General features: G+C 47.2%; 1 protein-coding gene across 5 annotated transcripts in view; it reads left to right on the forward strand.

The window, feature by feature from the left end:
• LOC147701569 (GTPase KRas-like) overlaps positions 1 to 18,092 on the forward strand; it is a 233,455-nt gene that overhangs the window by 131,706 nt on the left and 83,657 nt on the right. For all 5 annotated transcript variants that reach the window (XM_086930235.1, XM_086930234.1, XM_086930233.1 and 2 more), the window contains one exon: positions 4,918 to 5,096. In XM_086930235.1, coding sequence (XP_086786361.1) covers positions 4,918 to 5,096 — 179 coding nt within the window. The remainder of the gene's footprint in view (positions 1 to 4,917; positions 5,097 to 18,092) is intronic.

Below are 18,092 nucleotides of genomic sequence, written 5' to 3' on the forward strand. Positions count from 1 at the left end.
ATCTATGGCCATTGGAGCCCTCAGGCTCTGTAAACCATGTCCCCTCGAGCCTTCTCATGGCTCTGGACACAAGCTTCTCGCAGGCAGGAGGGGGCGGGCACCGGTAATGTGACCCGACGCCCCCGCTTAACTAACATGGCACCCAAGAGCCCCTCATGGCTCTAAATAACGATGGGCCCCTTAGAGCCTCCATGGCTCTAAACACATCTTGCTGGCAGGAGGGGGCGGGCACCGGCAATGTGCCCCGACGCCCCCTCTAACAACAAATGGCCCCCGGAGCCTTCTCATGGTTCTGGGCAACGTTGGGGCGACCCGCCCTGACTCTGTGCCTCAAAGCGGCACCAACATGCAGCAATGCGGGCCCTCAAGAGCCCCTCGCAGGCTCTGTAATCACGGTGGGGCCATTCGGGGCCGCACAGAGCTCCCCCCCCCTCCCCCCCCCCCCGCAGCCCTTCACTCACCGGCTCTGCTGCGGGGAGGCTCCATCGTCGCGCCGCTCAGTTTCCTCACTCGGGGCTCCCTCTGCACACGGGAGCCCCAGCAGCGGCCGCCATCTTCTCTCCTTCCTCGACGTGCGGTGGGGGCGGGCACCGACAATGTGCCCCGCGCCCCCTCTGCTCTCTCCTCACGGCGGTCTCCCAGCTGCAGCAGGGCTCCCTCGCATCACTGGAGCCCTGCGATCCGGCCGCCATGCTTCCTCCTCTCGTCACCCGGCCAGCTTCTCTCCTTCCCTCTGGCTGCGGGGCGGGGCTTCCGGCCGGCCGCGCTGGGATTGGCCGGCCGGCCATCCACTTCCGGGTCGCTGCAGGCAGCGCAGCGGCCCTTCTCCTTAGGCAGGCAGGCGGGGGCTGAGTTTACAGAGGAGTGGGCTCCCTCAAGTAAAAATTAAGATTAGCGGCATGGCCAATGCCGGGTGGGCACCGGCTTCAAAAATTAGAGAGCTCCCCTAGCGCTAAAGGAAATTGTAAGCGCTCCATGCGCTACAAATAGCAAGTCAAGCGCTACCACAGTAAAATAAAGCGCTCCTAGCAGCAAAGCGCTCTCTCAGCGCTACAGGAACAAGTCCAGCAAAGTCCTTAGCAGTCCTGGACCTCAGCAGTCCAGGAGAGGGAGCAGCATAGCCTCTAGCAGGAAAAGTCCTTCAGGCATCTAGGGGCTGGGCAGCGCCCGCCCCTGGTAGATTCAAGTCAGAAACAAGAACATTTTGGAAGGGGACACAGCCCCTTCTTATACAGTGAAAAGTCTTTGAAGTCTGTGTGAACCAGCTGGACTGGTTTAGAGGGAAGTCCCTTCAGTATCGGGGACAGAGGTGACAGTCGCCCAGCGGGAGGTGGAGCCAGCTTTGTAGTCAGGCAGGCACAGCCCTTCACTATCAGGTGCCATCTCCTGCCACTTCCCTTGCAGCAGATGCTGCGTTTCATCCATGGGCTGACTCAGACAACCTCCTGGGCTCTCCAGCCCCTGTCACCCTCAAACCAGACAGTTAATCCACAAGTAGGCCCAGGCACTCTGACCCAGGCTCACCAGCCAATCACATGCTAGACCCAAATTACACAAATATGCCAACTTCTAAAAGAGGCACTTCTAGACTAGACACACACATGCCGCATATACCATTTTGCAGCATTCAGTCTCACGAGTTCGTAAATATCAAACTCGCCCCAGCACTACCCATACATCAGGAACTACCATGGGCATACATATTCCCCATTCATTCCTATGGGAGGGCAGGTCACTCACCATACATACAGAGAGCTCAAGCACTTTACACTGTACCACAGTGAAAAAGTGCGCAGAGGCCTAAAATCACCACCACCAGGTTCCAGAAACAGGCTAGGAAAAAGCAAAAAGTCTGGGGGTGAACCTGCCCAAAGGGCCGGGTCCAACAGTCTGGGAATGTAATTGTTACCAAAAAAACTAATGTAGATGCAATAGTTAAAGCCCCATCACCCACAAATAAGGATCAATTGTGTTCATTCACGGGTATGTGTGAAAATTACAGTAAGTTTGTGGAAAATTTCGCTACAAAAATGGAACCATTGCGGGTTTTATTAAGACAAATGAGCAACAGGAAGCTTTTGAATGCATAAAGGATATAATTAATTCTCCTACATTGAAACCCTTTAGGATGAATTATCACGGTGGATGTGAGTTTATATGGTTTAGTTGGCATTCTGTCTCAGTGAGTAGGTAAAGAGGAGTGGAACGTGGCTTTTGCTTCCCGCACGTTGAACGAGTGTGAACGGAAGTATGCAGCAATTGAAAGAGTTGCTTGCATGTGTGGGCGATGGAACATTTTAGGTTATATGTATGGGGTTGCAGGTTTATCCTCAGAACAGATCATAAACCGCTTGTTAATATATTGTCTACAGGCGGTGGTTGGCATTCCACTGCCAGGATTGCGAGGTGATCTTCTAGATTACAAGAATACAATTTTAGCACGTATGTTCCAGGGAAGAAGAATGTTACTGCAGATTTCCTATCACGTTTGCCCTGTGAGCAGGACAAGGTGGATGTGGTTAAGGAAGGAGAATTCATTGTGACTATGGCTGATGTGATGGGAGATCAGTTTCAGGAGATTACAGAAGAGAAGTGGGACAGTTGTGTAAGGATGGATGATAGGTGGAGTTCCCTTAAAAAGTACATTATGGAAGGATTGCCTAAAAAAGAGTTAATCGAAAAGGAGCTTTTACCTTTTGCGAAGGTAGCGGAAGAATTGAAGTGGGAGAATGGTTTTTTGTTTAAGTCAGGCAAATGTGTTCCACCACAAGGTGTACAAAAGGTCATACTTAAGCTAGCTCATAAAACACATCCGGGTATATCTTCAATGAAAAGGTTGATTAGGGCTTTCTTTTGGTGGCCTGGAATTGATGCATTTATAGATAGAGTAGTGAGGGAATATGAAGAGTGTGTGTCGAGTGAGAGAATGTTAAGGACTTATGTTCCACCTTTAAAGGTTAAGTGGCCAGACATGCCGTGGCAAAAGTTAGCTTTTGATATTTCAGGCCCATTCAAGAATCTACCAGAAAATTCACAATATGCCTTGGTTTTGATTGACTTCCACTCAAAATGGCCGGAGGTAAAATTTGTACCTAATGCTACTACAAATGCAGTGATTGTGTTTTTTAATGAAATTTTTGCTCGAGCAGGTTGTCCTGTGTAATTACAGACAATGGAGTACAATTGAAATCAATTGAGATGGAGAATTATTTAAAGGAACATGGCATTATACACAAGTGTACATCGTTATATGAACCACATGAGAACGGCCAGGTGGAGCGATTTTAATAGTGTTGAAGTCATATATAACAGATGTGGTGAAAACCCATGTTGAATGGATGAATGAGTTAAGAGATTGTGGGTTTATCAAATTACACCTCATACAACAACTGAACTTAGTCCCTTTAAACTACTCAAAGGAAGAGATCCTGCTTCAAAAATATGTCCATGGTGGTTTAAGAACAAGTGTCAAGGTAAACTAGATATTAAAGAATGTGTACATGATACAGCTAAGAGTGGAAATGAAGCAAAACAAAACCGCGAATTGGTACAATAGGAAATGGAAAGTTGGAACTCATAATTTTGTTGGAGATTGGGTAAGAATTATGAGACCAGGTCTAATGATGAAAGGGTCATGTAAATTTGGTAAACCTATACAGATTAAAAAAGTGTTTACTAATTCTGTTATTACACAAGATGGAAAATTGTGGAATATAAGAAGAATTGCTAAGTGTAGTAATTTTGTTTCTGATTCTAGCTCTAGATGTAAACCCAACACTGAAGTTTTAGGACAAAGTATTGATGGCACAGTAGCTTCAAGAATCAAGCAAAATGTTCGTGTAAGAAATAGACCAGCTAGGTTTAGTGATTTATGTCTGAACAACATGCTTGTTTATGGGAAAGGGGATATGTTACATTCTGTATCACTATTTTTCTGTGTTAACATCTGGGTAAGTGACATCATGATGCTCCTGAGCTGCTGTCCATGAGCCATGTTTATGTTCTAATAACATTCTGTATTCTGAAGGTGGTTGGTAAGGAGAGGTCCGTTGCATCTGGACCTTGAAGCTTTGAGCTTATGATTGCTGTGCTGGATAATAAACTCCAACTTAATTTTACTTGATTCCTGGATTTAATTATAACAGGTACCCTGGATTCCTGGGTATCCACGAGTGGGTTGGCTCTCCAACCTTCCCTGATCCAGTTGGTGTCCTCTGGCTCCTTAATGGAAGGGTCCTGAAACAAGAAAATGCCGACCGCTGCTTACTTTGTTTTATCCTATGGACGTATGACCCGGTGTAATGACTCTGCACCTTGGTGCCTTAGGGTCCCTAGCCAATCACCGTTTGGTGTTCCTTGGTTTCCCTGGGCTTCTCCATCTTTCGGGATCAGTCCCAATTTGGTACTTGCCTACTTAACTGTTTGTTTGTTTTTAGGTTTTACTTGTATATTTGGTATCTCCGGGTAGGAGATATACTAAGTTAGTGATTATTTTCGTGATAATAAATACTACTGTTTTTTTGTAAATACTTGTGTGGTTCTTTCTTGTGCAAAAGCTTGCTGACTAGCTGGTAAATGCACCCGCTTTACACCCACTTGAATAAACCTTAGCTGCTTTCTACAGCTACTCCTTGAGAGCTTTGGTTATCAGGGACCTAAACACTTTCACTAAGGGTTGCCTGGACTCTGGGCAAAGTGCCTCAGCAAAGGTGGACACTATATATAGTCAGTCTCCTACCTCCGAAGGCCTTAAATAGGTGTTGGGTTTTCATGTCCTCCATACCTGTTTTTTGTTCCTTTACCAGAACATTTTGGATTATGCAGCCACTGAAGACTTAAACCAGCTATATAAACATCTGACAGTACCATGTGCTTCTCTGCTCTATGTAATGTTATACTGCTATTTTCCCCTCACAGGACTCCTACAGAAAGCAGGTCGTGATTGATGGAGAGACTTGCATCCTGGACATCTTGGATACTGCAGGTCAAGAAGAGTACAGTGCCATGAGGGACCAGTACATGCGTACAGGAGAGGGCTTTTTATGTGTCTTTGCCATCAATAACTCCAAGTCTTTTGAAGATGTCCATCACTACAGGTCAGCACATTCAATGTTCCTCTATGTTCTTAGCTGTTCCATTTGAGTAATCTACAATTGAATAAAAGGCATTACACCATGACTTGCAGTCGAGTGGCAAATGTACTGTAAAAGTAGCATTATCCTTTGCTTTCCACCGCCTTTCAGCTTTGCTCCTTCAACTCTTGAGTTTATTCCTTTGAGAATAAAAGATAAGCTACCATTCATGATCCTTGATCTGTCATTCGCCAAGAGGAAGAAGGGATTAATCCAGAAGGAAGAGAAATTATGAATGCCAGACTGCCCTACATTTGTGACTAGATCCTAGTATCCTGCTGTAGTCTTGGAGCTAGGATTTGACACTAAAAATCTTAACATTTTACATCAGTAGCAACCTTGATCTGATGGCAGATCTCCTCAGTATCGCCATCGCTTCATGATAGCCCATTCCATCTCTTCACATCAAAAGACTGATTCAATTGTCTACTGGGAAAATCACTTCAAATCCAGAGCTGCTAAATAAATCTACTGCCGCAGCATGTCTAGTCTGTTTGGGTGTGAGATTTAGAAACCTAGCACAGTTTGTGTGCATATTGAAGTATTTGCTGAGCAGTAGGTATTTAAGGTCCAGTTCAAAGCAGGGAAAGGATGGGATGCAGCGGAGATCATTAAGGAGTGAGTTCCAGATCCTAGGTGCATTTCTAGAGCATGAGCGTGTCTGTGGATTTCTTTTTCAGTTTGGGAGGTGGAGCTTCTCAGAATCCTGACTCTTCCTGCTTTCAAAAGTTTGGTATCTAGATAGTTGAGGCAATGTGTATGAAGGTCTTTGTGGGTGATGTATGCAGTCTTGTAGATGCATCTTCATTCCCACTAAGGTTTTTGTGGTCCGGTGAGATGTGCTCAAACCGTTTAAAACCTGTTAGAAGCCGGGCTTAGTGTTGAACTGTTCTTGGGCGGGGGGCAAGGTAATTTTTCAGATTCCCTGTGCAGAAGGTGTTGCAATAATCCAGTTTTGAGGACTAGAGATTGCACTACTGTCTTAAAATCATCAGGTGGAATGAACGGTTTGAATTTCTTGATGTTTTAGTGTGGCTGATTTGTTGACTTGTTCCTTCTTTGATCTGTTTTTGTTCAGGTTGATGCCAAAGGACTTCACTGAGTTGGATAGTGTGAGAAGTTTAGGGCGTCCAAATTCTTGAGCCAATTTTGGATTGGTAGAGGCTTGTTGTTTTTCGGGAGAAAAGTAATCAGTTTTTTTAGGGGTTCAACTTTAAGTGGTTGATTAGTGTGGTATTCAGATGTAGGATGTCACTGGGCAATTTAATTTTGTAGGAGTGTCATCAGCATATAGGCAACATTTGACCGCTACTTGGTACAGGAGAAAAGGGGTTCCATGAAGAGATTGAAAAGGGATGTGAAAGGAAGTGAGCCTTAGGGTACATCATGTGGAACTACTGTAGGTTTTGAGATACAGTTGTTGGTTTTTTATTTATTGCAAGCAAAGTTGGAGGTAAGATGTGAACCATCTTAAGACTGTGCCATTGATGGCAGTGCTGGTCTTAAGTGTTGTGCGTAATGCTGGGTATCAAAGGCTGCAGATAAGTAAAGTAGGATTAGGAGGCATGTGTCCCCTTGATCCAATCAGAGTACTTGTAAAGCGCGCTACTTAACCGTGAGGGTCTCAAGGCGCTGAGGGGAGTGGGGGTGCCACTACTGCTCGAAGAGCCAGGTCTTGAGTCTTCTGAAGGCGAGTAGGTCTTGGGTCTGCCTTCGGTGGGTGGGTAGGGAGGGTGTTCCTAATCTTGGCGGCGTGGTAGGAGAAGGATCTGCTGCCGGAGGTCGTTCGTGGGATGCGGGGGACGAGGGCGAGGCTGGCAGAGCGGAGCTGGCGGGTGGGGGTGTAGAAGCGGAGTCTGCTGTTCAGGTAGGCTGGTCCGACGTTGTGGAGTGCTTTGTTTGCGAGGGTGAGGAGCTTGAAGGTGATTCTCTTGTCAACGGGGAGCCATTGTAGGTCTCAGGTGGGGGGTGATGTGGCTGCAGCAGGGGACGTTGACTATCAGTCGGGCGGAGGCGTTTTGGATGTGTTGTAGTCGTCGTAGGTGTTTGGCTGGGATTCCTGCATAGAGTGCATTGCCGTAGTCCAGTCTGCTGCTGACGAGGGCCTGTGTCACCGTTCTTCTTCCGGTCGGGATCCACTTGTAGATCGTGCGGAGGGTGTTGGAGCAGGAGCAGGAGGAGGAGGAGGAGGAGGAGGAGGAGACTGCATTGACCTGCTTAGACATGGAGAGGGAAGAGTTGAGGATGAATCCTAGGTTGCGAGCATGATTGGTGGGTGTCGGTGCTGTTCCCAGTGTGGTCGGCCACCAGGAATCATCCCAGGCTGAGGGGGTGGGTCCGAGGATGAGAACCTCCGTCTTGTCAGAGTTCAGTTTCAGACGGCTGCTCCTCATCCAGTCGGGGACTGCCTTCATTTCCTCGTGGAGGTTTGTTTTGGCGGTGTGTGGGTCCTTGGAGAGGGAGAGGATGAGCTGGGTGTCGTCGGCTTAGGAGATTATGTTGAGGTCGTGATGGTGGGCCACCAGTGCAAGGGGGGGGGGCCATTTAGACGTTGAACCACGTCAGGCTGAGGGATAAGCCCTGGGGACGCCGCAGATTATGTCGGTGGCTTCAGATCGGAAGGGTGGGAGGCGGACGCTCTGAGTTCTGCCAGAGAGGAAGGACGTGGTCCAGTCAAGAGCCTTCTCTTGGATTCCGGCTTCTTGGAGGTGTCTTTAGAGTGCGATGGCAGACCGTGTCGAAGGCGGCTGACTGGTCCAGGAGGATGAGTGCTGATGTTTCGCTGTTGTCTAGTTGGCGCCTGATGTAGTCTGTGGCATCGATGAGGGCTGTCTCGGTGCTGTGGTTTCTTCTGAATCCGGACTGGGATGAGTCCAAGATTGTTTTCGAGGTGGCGTGCCAATTGCATGTTGACTATTTTCTCTATAACCTTCGCCGGAGCTGGGAGATGGGCCTGAAGTTCTTGAGGTCCTTGGGGTCCACCTTGGGCTTCTTGCAGGAGGGCGTAGATTTCGACGTGCTTCCAGCTTTCGGGAATGTCGCTGTTTCGAAGAAGATGTTGATGACCTTCCGTAGTTGGGGTGCGATGGCTGCATCTGCTTTGAATACGTGGTGTGGGCACGGGTCTGACCGAGATCCTGAGTGGATGGAGTTCATGACCTTGCGTGTCTCGTTGACGTTGGACCAGGAGGTCAGGCGGTTTGCGCTGGTGGTGTTTGCAGGGGAGGTGGAGTCTGGCGTAGTCGGGGCAGTCGTGGTGTTTCTGACATGTGCGTTTGGAGGTCTGGAGCTCATCGGTGAACCAGGTGGCTCTCTTGCTATTGGAGGGGTTTTTTGAGTGGGGCGAATGGTTGACGCAGTCGTTGATTCACTGTCTGAGGTAGTGTGCTGCGGCGTCTGGGTTTGTGGGGTCGGTGGGTGGGTTCTGGTGTAGTATCGGGTTCCCAAGGCCTACATGCTCCGAAGGCAACCCACTTACATGAAAAAACTGTTGGCACGGAAACTGAAAAATTCAAAGAACAAGTTTATTAAGACCCCGTGGGGTGGTGGTACATTCCTACAGCACCCTTCGGTAATGCAAGAAGTATCACACCGAACATCGGTGTGACCCGTTCTTTTATACAATTTACAAGTAATAAAACGATAGGCGGTACAGAACTACAGAGCGTTATGTACATATATGGTCATTTTTGGAACACAGCCAGCTCATTGGAGGGGTTACAACCCCGCTGGTCAGTTTGGCAGCACATTCCTGAGGGGCGACTGGGTAGTTGGGACTGCGCATGTACAGGCTTGACCGTTACTAAAAATAGCCTGTTGCTGGGCAAACTCGAGTGGTCAGTGGCACGGACAACGGACTAAAGGGCACGCTGGCCGCGAGGCCGCTCATGATCTAAGATGGCCGCCGTAACAAGATGGCGTTTCCAAGTATGGCCAAGTTAAGCGAGAACACGTGTAGCACAGCTAAGCGCTAACCCGGCCATTGTCAAATTACGACAGACGACCCTTTTAGCGTTTAGCTGAAGCTACCTCATAGTGAACATAATCAGGGTGTTCATCTTCAATATCAATTAGCATTATTTGAGCTACTTCTTTATGAAGCATCATTTTGTTGTGAGCAAGAGCTCGTCTTGATGGTATGCAAGCCGATAAACACATGGAACATAAAGCTGGGCCACATTGTATACATAAACATACAAAAAACAATATCCCGACAATGATGCATAGAATCGTTAGCAGTTTCCAACCCCAAGTGGTAAGCACTGACCAGAACCATCCTGAAAGAGTCAAAGTTCCATTGTCCGGGTGTATTTTAGCGGCTATCTTATGCAATTTCGAAATAACATCATAAACAGATGGTGAGTTATCGGGCACATATACGCAGCAGCTACTTCCGATTATTCTACAGGCCCCCCCACGGTCAGCTAGAACCACATCTAGAACCATTCTGTTCTGGAGCGTAACAATCCTAGAAATCTGGAGTTCTTCAGTAATATTCCCTAGTGCAATAGCAGTATCATTGGCTACAGCCTCAACAACACAGGTCAATCGTCGTATTTTCCGACTATTCAAAGCAGCCCCCACAAAGGAAAACAATCCCAAATTGAAGTCCACATATTGTTGCAAAGCAGTGTCAGTCTGGTCGATGTCATCCAGAACAACAGCACGTTTAACACGATTCAACACGAAGTCGTGATAAAGTACATAGTCATTATGATACATTGGTGGGGCAATGAATACAGGGGGCAATACAAAAGATACATAACAAGTGCCTAACCATCCCAACGGGAGCTGATGATAACCCTTCGTTCCACAGATAAAATAAGTATTGCGAGATGCTACAAACGATATGCCATTTGGGCTATCAAACGTAAGTGTAGTGTTGCATTCACTTTTCCCAACCGGAATTATACCTTTATTGCGTATACACATCAGCTTTGGTAGCAATAACATTAATAACATGTGAACTAGATACGTTGATGTTCCGTTGATTGCTGTAAACACGTGGGGCAGACGCATTATCGGGGCGGTACTCCTCCCATTCAAATCGAGTACCCTCAGCTCGTGGATACCCATCCCGGTCATGGTAGCAAATTTTATTCAAACGGAAAAGCACCCCCCCTTTTGTTGGCCATCTCAAAGTGAAGGGAAGAGTGTACCAGGCATTGCAAGATCCATTATGTGAGAACGGAGTGGAATGAGTGGAGTGCCCCCTTTCTTCTGGTGCCCAGGCAACATCCCACACACCCAACAATTAGATGTATTTGTCATGTTATGCGTATGATGCAGGATCTGAATAAAGCTATTGTTCAAATAAGTCTGTCGGTGCCGTTCTTCATGGTAATTGCAAAAACAAGTGATGGACCGAATGTGGATCAATGTCACACATTCACCCCAGTCAAAAGATCTGGGCCCAAATCCATCGTTTTTTTGCACTCCACACCACCCTGGGTTAGACAATGGCGATATGCAAATCAGCTCTGACCCTGTTGCCCCATGGGAACAGTCCAGTCCGAACTACAAAAGCCATGTCCTTCCCAGAATGGAATCAAGCATCCGAGGACCGGACCGGTTTCGAGGTAACACCTCTCATCAGCCCGGCTAGCTTGACTCCAGTGGTGTGGAGTGCCTGGGACCCACGTCTGGGCATCCCCAGCGCACTTAGGGCGGCAATTGCAAAAACAAGTGATGGACCGAATGTGGATCAATGTCACACATTCACCCCAGTCAAAAGATCTGGGCCCAAATCCATCGTTTTTTTGCACTCCACACCACCCTGGGTTAGACAATGGCGATATGCAAAGCCGGGCTGATGAGGTGTTACCTCGAAACCGGTCTGGTCCTCGGATGCTTGATTCCGTTCTGGGAAGGACATGGCTTTTGTAGTTCGGACTGGACTGTTCCCATGGGGCAACAGGGTCAGAGCTGATTTGCATATCGCCATTGTCTAACCCAGGGTGGTGTGGAGTGCAAAAAAACGATGGATTTGGGCCCAGATCTTTTGACTGGGGTAATGTGTGACATTGATCCACATTCGGTCCATCACTTGTTGTTTTTGTTCTTCATGGTAAGGCAAAGTGAAGTGAAAATGTTCAGATGGAGCCGGGGTAGTCGGCAGCAAATGTTCACGTGCAGGCACCACAAGTTCAACTACCCAAGCTATCACTGCTATTACCACAATTGTCAAGACGAAAAGGATGGCACCAAGTATTCTTTTGTCTCGTGATGCAGAAGACGCCATAGTTCAATGAGTTCTCAAAGTCTTAAATAGTTCAAAAAGTTCACCAAGTCTCAAATGTACATGTGTGTATTTACACCTAAAAAGGAAAAATACGGTGCTGAGCTCCGAGGTAGCCGTTGTTTTCTTCTCCGGGGTCAAGACGGGTGTCGCTACTCTTGGCAGAACTGATCCCCCCCCCTTGATATTCCTGGCTTCCGTTTCACAAACCCCAGAGCGGTAACCAACCAGTCTCGAAAACGTGGTTTTATCGTGGCCGCAGATTATAGCGCTCTCGTCCAGAAACAGTGTGGTCCGGGAAGGCTCCCTCAACTTCGGCCGATGTCACAGCTGGGCTCTTTTCTTTCTCCAAAATCTCCTTGTAGTCGGTCAACACAGCAGGATTCACTAGATCAGGAGAAACACGACGGCAGTGGGTTGAGTGCACCCACCGCTTTCTGTTGGTCACTCGTACAGCTGTTCGAGTTGCCAGGAGGACCTGCTCGGGGCCACGCCACCTCGGTTCCAAGCTGTTCGCCCTCTCAAACGACTTTATCATGACAAAGTCGCCAGGGTGAAGATTGTGGCCCTCTCCAGTAGAGTTGTCAGGGAGCGCTTCTCGAACCTGTTGATGAATAGAAAGCAAATCATTTGTTAATCGTGCCAAATAATCGTTCATCATTATACAAGGCACATCCTGTATCAATCGCGGCTTAGGCACTCCCCAAATATTCATAGGCCTTCCAAACACCACTTCATATGGTGTGAGGCCTGTTCGAGAATGGGGTACTGATCTGAGAGAGAGCAATGCTAGCGGTAAGGCATCCGGCCACTTCAATGTCGTAGACGCCACCATCTTAGCCAGTTTTAGTTTCAACGTGGCATTATACCGCTCAACAAGACCTGCCGACTGAGGGTGGAACACAGCATGAAACTTCTGCTGAATCCCCAAGCCCTTCAGCACATACTCCACAATTCTCCCGACAAAATGAGGCCCATTATCGCTCCACAAAAATTTGCAAACTCCAAATCGAGGGAAATACTCCTTAAGCAACACCTTAGCTGTTGTCAAAGCAGTATTGTCTTTCGTGGGGAAAGCCTCAACCCATTTGCTAAAAGCACATACCACCACTAAAACATACTTCAGGTTGTTGCAACGCTCAAGCTGGATATAATCCATTTGAAGTACCTCGAATGGTGCAGAGGGTGGAACGAACCCTCCTTTCGGAGTATGGGTCCTCTTTGCAGGATTGTGCTGCAAACATATCAGGCAGGTCTGCACTACTCTCTTAGCAGTATTGGCAATCTTGGGATGCTCCCAAACTCGTGTTAACAATCGAGTGATTGCAAGAGCCCCCACGTGCGCCAACCCATGTGTCATCTGGACCATCGCTTGCAAGTAAGCTGCAGGCAATTTCCATCTCTCCATGTCCTTACTTCTCCAATAACCTTCATCATCTAGTACCCCTTCTGCTGCCCATGCCGCAAGTTCTGGTTCAGTAGCTGATTTCTGAATATCTAATATCTCTGCTCTAGCATCATACCATCGCTCAGCCTGTGACTGTGTTACATACATGGAGTCAGTTAGGGACATAGCTGTTTGTCTCGCTATGCTATCCGCAAAAGCATTTCCCTGACCCACTTTATCGGTGATCTTTTTATGGGCACTACATTTGATTATTGCTACTTTCTTTGGACTAAGCAACGCATTTAGGAGATCACGCACTAGTTCTCCATGCATAATGTGTACTCCATGAGAAGTCAAAAACCCACGTTCTCTCCAGAGTAGTCCGAAGTCATGGGCTACTCCGAAGGCATACCGGCTGTCTGTGTATATGTTCACACATAGCCTTGACAAGAGCCTGCGAATTGAGTGCTGGCCTATCAGCTCTGCTGCTTGAGCCGATTTCTGTGGTATTCTAGCTGTTTCTACCACTGTCTTAAGTGTCGTGATCGCATAGGCTGCGGAAGTCGTACCATCTGGCAGCCTCAAACACGATCCATCAACCCACAGTTCCCCATCCACATCTGGAAGTGGCATATCCTGTAAGTCAACACGACCCTTTGTCTGTTCCTCAGTCAGGAAAACACAATCATGAGGTTTTTCTTCCTGACCCTCCTTAACCGGATAGGGCAATAAAGTGGCAGGGTTCAGGGTAGCACATCTTTTCAGTGTGATATGTGGCGCCAGAAGTGTGAGCTCGTATCCTGTCAAACGTGCGCTCGTAAGATATTGGGTCTTTGTTTGATTTAACAGGGCATCTACTGCATGGGGAACTAACACCAACAGTTTGTGCGATAACACTATTCCCTCACTCTGCCGTATAGCTACTGCCGTTGCTGCAACTGCTCAAACACCCAGGTAACCCTCGTGCTACAGGGTCAAGAACCGCCGAGAAGTATGCACATGGCCTTTGTTTGTCCCCGTGTGCTTGCACTGATAACGCGCACCCATCTTTCTCGTGCACGTACAACGTGAAAATCTTTGTGTAATCTGGTGTACCTAAGACGGGTGCAGAACAAAGGGCTTGTCTCAATTGTTCAAAGGCATTTTGACATTCATCTGTCCATTCAAGGGGCATTGGTGTAGTTCTGGACAGTAACGCTAACAAAGGTTTTATAATGTGCGAAAACCCCATGATCCACTGTCTACAAAAGGACGTTAAACCTATGAAGGCACGTACATCTCTCTGCGTGCGGGGGACTGGTGTGTCTCAAATCGCCTGAATTCGATCTGATGTTAATGCACGCCCCTCCTTAGACAAAAGATGACCGAGGTAGGTCACCTTGGGTCTACAGTATTGAAGCTTTTTCTTAGAAACCTTGTGATTATTCTGTGCCAAAAAAGAAAGCAAAGCAATCATACTCTCCTCACATTGTACATAAGAGTCTGCAGCAAGCAAAAGGTCATCCACATACTGGATAAGGACAACCCCAGACTGCAACTCAAAGGAATCAAGCTGTCTTTTCAGAGCCTGGCTGTAAATACTAGGGCTCTCAGTGTAACCTTGAGGAACACGACAAAATCTATACGATTTATTATTTAACGTAAAACCAAACCAATATCTGCTATCAGGATGGACAGGGATAGAAAAGAACGCATTTTTCAAATCTAACACTAAAGGTCGTTGCCGTTGGTGGCACCAGTGTAAGCAAAGTCATAATGTCGGACACCACCGGGTATTGGGGAATGACAATTTTGTTAATTTCTCTCAAATCAATAATAGACCGTTAGACTTTGTCGTCAGTATCTCTCTTAAGAATCGGAAGAATAGGGCTGTTGCAAACATTGTAAGGAACCTCCTCCACCACTCCTGCAGTTATCAAATCTTGGACAATGTGTGTCAGGGCAATTTCACCTTCCCTGGAAATCTTATACTGTGGCAGAGAGGCTCCCTCCTTTACAGTAATTCGAATAGGCTGAATACGCATCTCTCCCACATCCGTGTCTGAGGTCGCCCATAACGTGTGCGGGAGAGATGCCAAAGCTGGAATGTCTAGTATAGTGCAAAACCTATCTGCTTCAGGATAATTGTCATTCAGGATAACCCGCACTCCCTCGGGAGCGCAGCGTATAGTTGCTCGGAAGTATTTAAGCAGGTCAATGCCCAAGATGTTATCTGGTGTATGGGGAGATAGCAAAAATTGACCAACTGAAAAATTTATCAAGACAAAGTGCAAGAGGCTTCAATAATGGGCTGGGAGTGGGTGTGCCATCAAACCCAATACATGTAATCATATCGCCAGACAGGGGAGCCCTCGGAACCAAGTTTTTAGACAAAGCGCTACGAGTAGCCCCTGTGTCGACTAGAAACTGATCAGTAGAACCCAAGATGCCCGCTGATACGTATGGACCACTCTGATCTACTGGCACTTCAACTGATTCCTTACCCCATCCTACGCAATCCTATGCATGTACATAATCCTGATGCTCCACATTCTCGCCTTCCGATATCTGGTACTGATTCCGTCTATCAAAGGTGTTACGCTCATCCTGGCCACGGCCCCTCTCAAACCTGCCACGATCACCTCCACTACCTCTCGCCCCTGAATAACTTCCCCTCGACCGTCCCCCTCCACGACCACGCTGACTACGTTGCTCACGAAGTACCGGGCAATCATCAGCCCAATGCCTAAACTCCTTACAATAGGCTCATTGATCCTCCCCTATATCCATACGACGCATTACCCCCTCCTCGTCTGCCTCTATCATACCCTCTAGATTGCGTTCCCCGAACCTGCGCCAACATCACTTTTGTTTTCAATTCCTTCGCTTTCTTATCAACACTTTCCTTAGCCTCCAATTCCTGTCGCTCATAATACTGAGCCATAGTTAGCAAAGAAGCAGGGGTCGCCGTGGCCCAGGAACTTTCACTCGATTTTAATCGTTTCGCAATCTCCGGTAGGAGATTAGCCACATACTAATCTACAAACAAATGTCTACCCGTATCGTCTGTTAACGATTGACCACTGTAATCATGAAACGCCTCTTCGAAGCGTGTAAAGAAATCTGAAACCGTTTCATCTGGCTTTTGTTTGCACGAAGCTAACATGGTCCAATCGATCTTTTTAGATGGGACGAGCGTTTTTAATTTAATCAAAATAGCCGCCGGGAGGTCTAAAATCAACTGACATGGCTTACATGCCGGTTCCCTATCTAAATCAGCTGCATTTATTTCTTTCCATGTTCCTCCAAGTATTGTTTCATCATTATTTTTACGAATTAGTCTCCACATGTCAGGCGGGAGAATCAACCCAAAAAACAAATCTATATCAACCAAAGTCATAACACAGGACGAAATAGCCCCTTCAACCCCTTCATAAAATGCTGCCGGATTTTTACGAAGGTCAGGCAAAGAATTTTTCAACGCCATAACATCCGCTCTATTCCAAGGCGTATACACCCAATTATATATAAAATATCCCTTCGCATCCTTTGACATTTTATCATCATCTGTACCCTCCCCTTTAGGCGGAACATACAAAGGTGCGGCTTCACGCATAGGCATAACATGCACGTTAGATTTCTTATCTGAACCCCGGAGAGAACACTCCTTAGATTGCCCAGTAGACTCCGGCCCGGACTCCTTATTCTTTTTCCGCTCGTCCCGCAATCTGGACGTCTCATCCCGCAGCTGGATCAGTTGCTTGTAAAAGGCATCAACATCTGAAAGATCAAATACACCTTTTTCCAAATTCTCACGGTGAACCGACACAGCCTTAGGTTCTAACGTATCCGAAAATTGACGGTACGCAGTAACCACTTCATCTGCCAAAGTAGCCAAAATATACAGTAATTCTTGTTCTGTCCATTGACTCCTTTCAGTAACCACCTCGGCCTAAGTAACAAAATTCATATTCACTTTACGAGCCCAACTACGCAAATTCGCGGATTTCTCCGCAGAAAACCTGACACCAGACGTATCCCTTTTTCCTGGCTTATCCTGTCCTTCGTCATCAGAGTCTGCAGTTGGAGCCGTAGGCGAGACGTACGGAGGCGGTGATCGATCTAGCAATGAAAAATCATCAATTTCATTATTAAGGACAGGATAAAGTGGTCGGCGAATAGGAAATTGACCAGTCGTTTGCAATTTACGTTCCCGTTCCTCCCTCTCTTTCTTTTCCTGAGCCTCCTTTTCCTCAAGCTGTAAAGCCTTATCACGAGCAGCCTTGCGCTGCTCTTTGTCCAAGGCAACCTCACGTTTCATTCGCTCACGCACCGCTTTCTCCCACATTCGCACACAATCAAACATATTTTGTCTAGACCTTCGTTGAAACAAACATTGCTCCACAAACTGAACCTTACACAAATCGAACGACCCATGTAGTGGCCATTGCAATTCAGGATCTGATTTAGTGTATTTATGCCATAGTTTACTGTACATTATAGGGGGAAGGCCGCATTTAATGTACATCTCACGGTTTGGTGTACCTTCTGGGGGAGCCGGCTGTGATTCCGCTAACCTAATTGTGGTACCATTCCCAAGACAGCACATCCCTCGAAGTGTGCTTAAAACAGGCATGTTCAAAAAGTATCACGAAAGCGTGATACCGTATAAAATGGCACTTACAGTACTTCACACAAACGTGCCGCTCAGAGGAAGAAACAAAATTAGAGAAACATCTCTACATGCCTGCCTATGTGAAGTGCACTACACATATAGATTCAAAGTTCACAAGTTCACAAATTCACAAATGTTAGCTAACTCAAATCAAAGTCACAAATCATAGAACTTCGGCGAGCGTCCGGGGACTACCTCACCGATCACAAAACCATAGAACTTCAGTAAGCGTCCGCAGACTACCTTACCGATCACAAATCTTACCCAAAGTCTCAAAGGTCCAGATTCCAACTGCCAAGGTCTTTTAATCGAATCAGCCAAACGGCACTTTATCCAGCAACGCAGACGATCAAGAACTCAGTCGGAGACCGGCGCCACCTGGAAGGTCAGATCAGAAGGAAAGGAAGAAACACCGCGGGTGCCAAGACTCTGGTCACTCGGTGGCAGCGTACGCGTCCATGGCGAGTTTCCAAACCTTCGTCACGACCTCTCCTTCGGGCATCCGAGTCACCGATGAGTCCCTTCGTGGTCGCCAATTTGTAGTATCGGGTTCCCAAGGCCTACATGTTCCGAAGGCAACCCACTTACATGAAAAAAACTGTTGGCACGGAAACTGAAAAATTCAAAGAACAAGTTTATTAAGACCCCGTGGGGTGGTGGTACATTCCTACAGCACCCTTC

This window comes from Lissotriton vulgaris, chromosome 7 (assembly GCF_964263255.1).
Source record: "Lissotriton vulgaris chromosome 7, aLisVul1.2, whole genome shotgun sequence".
Classification (NCBI taxonomy): Eukaryota; Metazoa; Chordata; class Amphibia; order Caudata; family Salamandridae; genus Lissotriton; species Lissotriton vulgaris.